The 5,132-nt window shown below is 40.6% G+C and overlaps 1 protein-coding gene across 1 annotated transcript; it reads right to left on the bottom strand.

Annotated features, from left to right (window-relative positions):
• Positions 1 to 2,192: 2,192 nt before the first annotated feature.
• Positions 2,193 to 3,220, bottom strand: LOC110779518 (uncharacterized). Its single transcript, XM_021984020.2, has 2 exons — positions 2,643 to 3,220; positions 2,193 to 2,553 (listed from the first exon to the last, which is right to left on the bottom strand). The coding sequence occupies exons 1-2, from the start codon at positions 3,218 to 3,220 to the stop codon at positions 2,193 to 2,195; spliced, it is 939 nt and encodes a 312-aa protein (XP_021839712.2).
• Positions 3,221 to 5,132: the final 1,912 nt, after the last annotated feature.

Here is a 5,132-nt window from a genome sequence, read left to right on the forward strand (position 1 = left end):
CCGGGTTTTGTCAGTTTTTCTCATTGTCTTTAAAAACTGAATGGCGACTCCTATATTACTGGTCAATTGGGTGTAAACTTACAGGAAATCCAATTACACTTGATTGAATAAAAATAACCGTCACACCCACGAGGGACGAGGTCACGCATTAGCCTCGTGCTTTTTCGACCCCCTCACAGTAATCTACCTGCATAAGATAGCAATTTAGCTGCCCATTTTTTCACTCTAGCAACAGTTTTTTCAATGATTGGTTTACAATCAGTGAAGCTTAATTTCCTGGTGGTGAGAGGCACTCCAAGATATTTAAAGGGAAAAGATCCTCTAGGCATACCAAGTTTAGCAAGGAGGTCATTAGCAACTGTATAATTGATTCCAGCCAAATACACTTCACTTCTCATCAAGTTAGCTTCCAAACCAGAGGCTGCATAAAACTTACTAAATGCATCAAACAGTAAGGAGACAGAGGGGATATCACCCCTAGCAAACAACAGCAAATCATCAGCAAACATCATATGTGTAAGCCCAATTCTTTTACACCTAGGGTGGAACTTAAAAAGCTAATTAGTACTGAGAGTACTTAAGCATCTTGAGAGATATTCCATACCTAGTGCAAACAAGAAAGGAGACATAGGATCTTCTTGTCTTAGCCCTTTCTTTGCTGGAATAGGCTAAGAAGGGATTCCATTCACCAAAATAGAGTATGACACAGAAGACAGACAGGCCATCACCCACTTTACAAACTTATCAGGAAAACCCAATTCATAAAGCATAGCCTGTAAAAAAGGCCATTCCAGAGAATCATATGCCTTTTTGAGATCCACTTTGATCATGCATCTGGGGGAAACATGAGTTCTTGAGTAGCACTTGATCAATTCAGTGACCAAAAGAATGTTGTCAGAGATTGCTCTACCTGGAATAAAGCCAGTTTAAGCTGAATTAACAACAGTGCCAATAACAGGTTGCATTCTGTTAGTCAAAATTTTTGAGATTAGCTTGTAAATGACAGTACATCATGCAATTGGCCTAAAGTCTTTCACATGAGTAGCATTCTGAACTTTTGGCACCAAAGTCACCACAGTGTTGTTTACTTGCTGCAGCATGGTCCCAGTAAGAAAAAAATGCTTGATAACATCATAGACATCCTCCTTTACAATCCCCCATGTATTTTTGAAGAACAGGTTGTTAAACCCATCAATACCAGGGGCCTTATTACTGTCTATCCCTTTTAATGCGACATCAATCTCCATGTTAGTTACAGGTTGAATCAGGTCCTCAGCAGCAGCAGCTGAAAGTTGACTTCCTTTTCTAACTAGATCAATATTAATGGAGGTTAACAGGGGGGCAGCAGTACCAATAAGATTCACATAAAAGCCTTTGATCTCCTCCTTAATAGCATATGTTGTATCCAATTTCTCTCCTGTAACAGTGTAAAGAACATCAATACTATTTCTTGCAATTCTCTCTTTCATAGAACTAAAGAAGAATTTAGTGTTAGCATCACCCTTCTTCAACCACTGGATTCTTGATTTCTGCTTGTAAGCACTTTCTTGCACTTTCAGAAATTTTTTGAGCTTCAAACTACATTCTTTCTCTTGATCTTGAAGCTGATGATCAGTATAAGAGGTAGCTAGCTGAGTTTGAATCCCATCCAACTCTTGTCTAAGAAGATCAATCCTCTCTTCTAATCTAGCAAAGTCTCTCTGGTGGAGATTTTTCAACCCTCCCTTGACTGCTTTCATTTCCCGCCATAAAGTAAACATAGGAGTGACATTAACACTAATATTCCATTTCTCCTGAACAACCTGCATGAATTCATCATGATCTGCCATATAGTTGAAGAATTTAAAGGGTCTACCCCCAGTCTTCACATTAATATTGTAGCTTAACAATAGAGGAGAATGATCTGAAATCCCAGGATTCAGGTAATCCACTACTACATCAAGAAAGGTACTATGCCAGTCAGTGTTGCCAAAAACTCTATCAATTCTAGAACATATCCTTGTCTGGCCTTGCCCCTTATTACTCCAGGAATAAAAGTGTCCACAACTTTTAATCTCAGTTAGGTCAGTAGCATCAAGGCACCCTTCAAAATCTCTAGTTTCAGCATGGGTAACAGGGTTACCATTGATTCTATCACCAGAATACAGAACAGAATTAAAATCCCCCATGACAAGCCACTCCCCTGTTGTAACTCAACTCAATTGAGTTAAATCATTCCACAAAGTTTTCCTTGTTTCAATAGAATGCAAGCCATACACTGGAGTAAAAGTGGTTCTAAATTTCCCATTTTTTGCTGAAATACACCCATGAATCAACTGGTCTGATTGGAAGATGGGCTGAAAGGTAATCATATCATGCTTCCACCCAACCCAGATTCTCCCCCTTGGAGAATTGGAGTAGTTCATTATCCACCTCCAACCATTTCCAAACTTTTTTTGAATTTTCCCAGAATTAGCACATTTAATCTTTGTCTCAACTAAAGCAACAACACTAACATTATTATTCCCTAAGAATTTCTTTATTTCTACTACTTTTGAGGGATCATTCATCCCTCTAAAATTCCAAGAGCAAATATTCATGTAGCATAGATAGGAATGATCCCATCTCCCCCTCCTCCACCACCATCAAACTTTCCCCTCTACAGTTCTTCATGAACCTGAGCCAGCCCCACTATGCTTGGGGAATTCCTAGGTTCCCTATTCCTCCTTGTAACCACCCTCCACCCTTCATCTACAGGAGCAGAATCAGCAGTGGTAGGCTGATTAGAATCAAGATTGGTAACCTCTCCCTCCATAGTTGTTTCAGTTTCATTCTCTTCCTCAACTGGCTGAGACACAATTTTCTTTGGCTGCCATACTTGCACAATCTTCTTCTGTTGCTGTCTTGCAGGCTGGAATCTAGTCATGCTGCCATTGCCTTTTCCACACACATGGCCAACAAGGTTACATTTAGTGCAAAAAGGAGGCAACCATTCATAAATCACCTTCTGAACTATTGCAATTCCTGCAGGGCCTTGTATGGTAACACTTTTAGGTAAATCCTTGGTAACATAAATTTCCACAAGTAATCGAGCAAATGAGATTCTCATTTGCTTTGATGTACACTCATCTGCATAAAGAGGCACACCAAGCAGGCTGCCAATTCTACTAAGTGAGTCACTCCCCCAACAGTTCAAAGGTAGATTAGGAAGTTTAATCCAGACTGGGATTACTCTCAACATTTCCTCCTAGAAATTGAAATTTGTAGACCAAGGTTTTATCATCATGGGTCTCCCATAGAAAGTGTAAGGACCATCTATCATGATAGCATCCCTTTCACTCTTGCTCTTAAATCGAATAACAAAATACCCCTCATCATGGAGAAAAACCTGTGGTTTGCTAGCCTTACCTCAATCTTTCTCAATAAATCGAATTACAGCCCCTATGGACGGTTTGTCCCCCACCACATACATAATCATAGCACTTTCCCAGTTCTTAGCCATTTTATCAATATCTACTCTATCCAATACAGCTACTGGCTTGCCATCAGAAATTGAAGGTGCAATAAAAGCCAGTGATGTACCTTTCGAGGTGAGATTTGCCGCTGGAAATAGGCTTGCCCAAGGCTTTACATGTTCCACATTAAGTTGCCTCTGCACTGGTTTTGGGATTCCTGCTTCATCACCCTTATCACCATGGGCAGTTTGATGCTCTGTTTCAGTACCATCCATGGGTGTTTGCTGCACCCTACACACACCAGAATTGGTCGTCAAACCAAGTGAGGCATTCACACTCTGCATAATTTCTCTCATCCTTGATAATGACCCTCCATCCATCTGCTGTCCACCCTGGAGCTTCTCCAGTGCATCTTCTATCATCAATGGAGTTTTCGGCAAGTTTACGTGGGTATCTGCATTCTGGGGGATGGGACGCCTAACAGAGTCATGATAGGCCCTAATAACCTCCATTAACTCCGGTGATGGTGGTCCATTGCTCGGGTGGGGGGGAACTGCTGGGCTCAGATCTATCATTCGAATATCGTCATTGCTGGGTATCACATTTCTCCGTTGGCTTTGGTTCATAGATCTCATGGTTTGAGCAGGAGGTTGGGGTGAGGATTCCTCACTCGAGTCTCGCTGTTCGGGCTTAGTCTGCTTCTTCTTCCTCGCCATATCTAAGAGAGGTGCAGAATAGCAGGAAACCTTGCCGTACACCCTCTAGGCTTAGGAAATTAGTATTGGGCTTAGAGAATTAAATGATTGGGCTAGCCTAGAGCTTTGAATTAAATTCTTTTGATTGGGCTCTTTTAATAAAACGAGTTGGACTTTTCATTTAAAACCCAAACCTTTTTAAAATTACTTGCGACCCATTAAATTTCCCGAATCAAAAATTAAATTTGTTTCGTAATTAATTAAAATAATAAATATTCTAATTAATTAAAATACATTTAAATAAACATTCCTCGAAGGTTAAACTTTGGTCTAATTCTATGGTTTCCGGTTGTAACACATGCGACTTATCCGGAACATATTTCCTTAACTGAGATATGTGGAACACATTATGCACTCTATGCAAGTCCATATGCAAGGCTAGTCTATAAGCTACCTTTCCAATTCTTTCTAAGATTTCATATGGGCCTATGTACTTAGGGCTTAACTTCCCTTTCTTTCCAAATCTCATGACACCTTTAATTGTTGACACTTTGAGCAACACCTTATCACCTATGCTGAACTCTTCATCCCTACGTTTCAAGTCTGCATAACTCTTTTGGCGATCCTGCGCCGCTTGAATTTTCGATTGGATGGTTCGGATTTGGTTCATGGTGTCCTCTATCATTTGAGGTCCCAACACTACGGTTTCACTAATGTCATTCCAACAAAGGGGACTTCTACACTTTCGTCCATATAGGGCCTCAAATGGTGCCATCCAAATACTAGCATGATAGCTATTGTTATATGAAAACTCAATCAAATCCAGGCTATCTTCCCAACTTCCTTGGAATCGATGACGCATGCTCGAAGCATGTCCTCAAGGGTTTGGATGGTTCTCTCAGTTTGTCCATCTGTGGCTGGGTGGAAGGCTGTACTCATTTTCAATGTCGTACCAAAGCTCTTCTGCACACTTTTCCAGAAATGCGAAAGAAACCTTGAATCC

Source organism: Spinacia oleracea, chromosome 6, assembly GCF_020520425.1.
Source record: "Spinacia oleracea cultivar Varoflay chromosome 6, BTI_SOV_V1, whole genome shotgun sequence".
In the NCBI taxonomy this organism is placed as follows: Eukaryota; Viridiplantae; Streptophyta; class Magnoliopsida; order Caryophyllales; family Amaranthaceae; genus Spinacia; species Spinacia oleracea.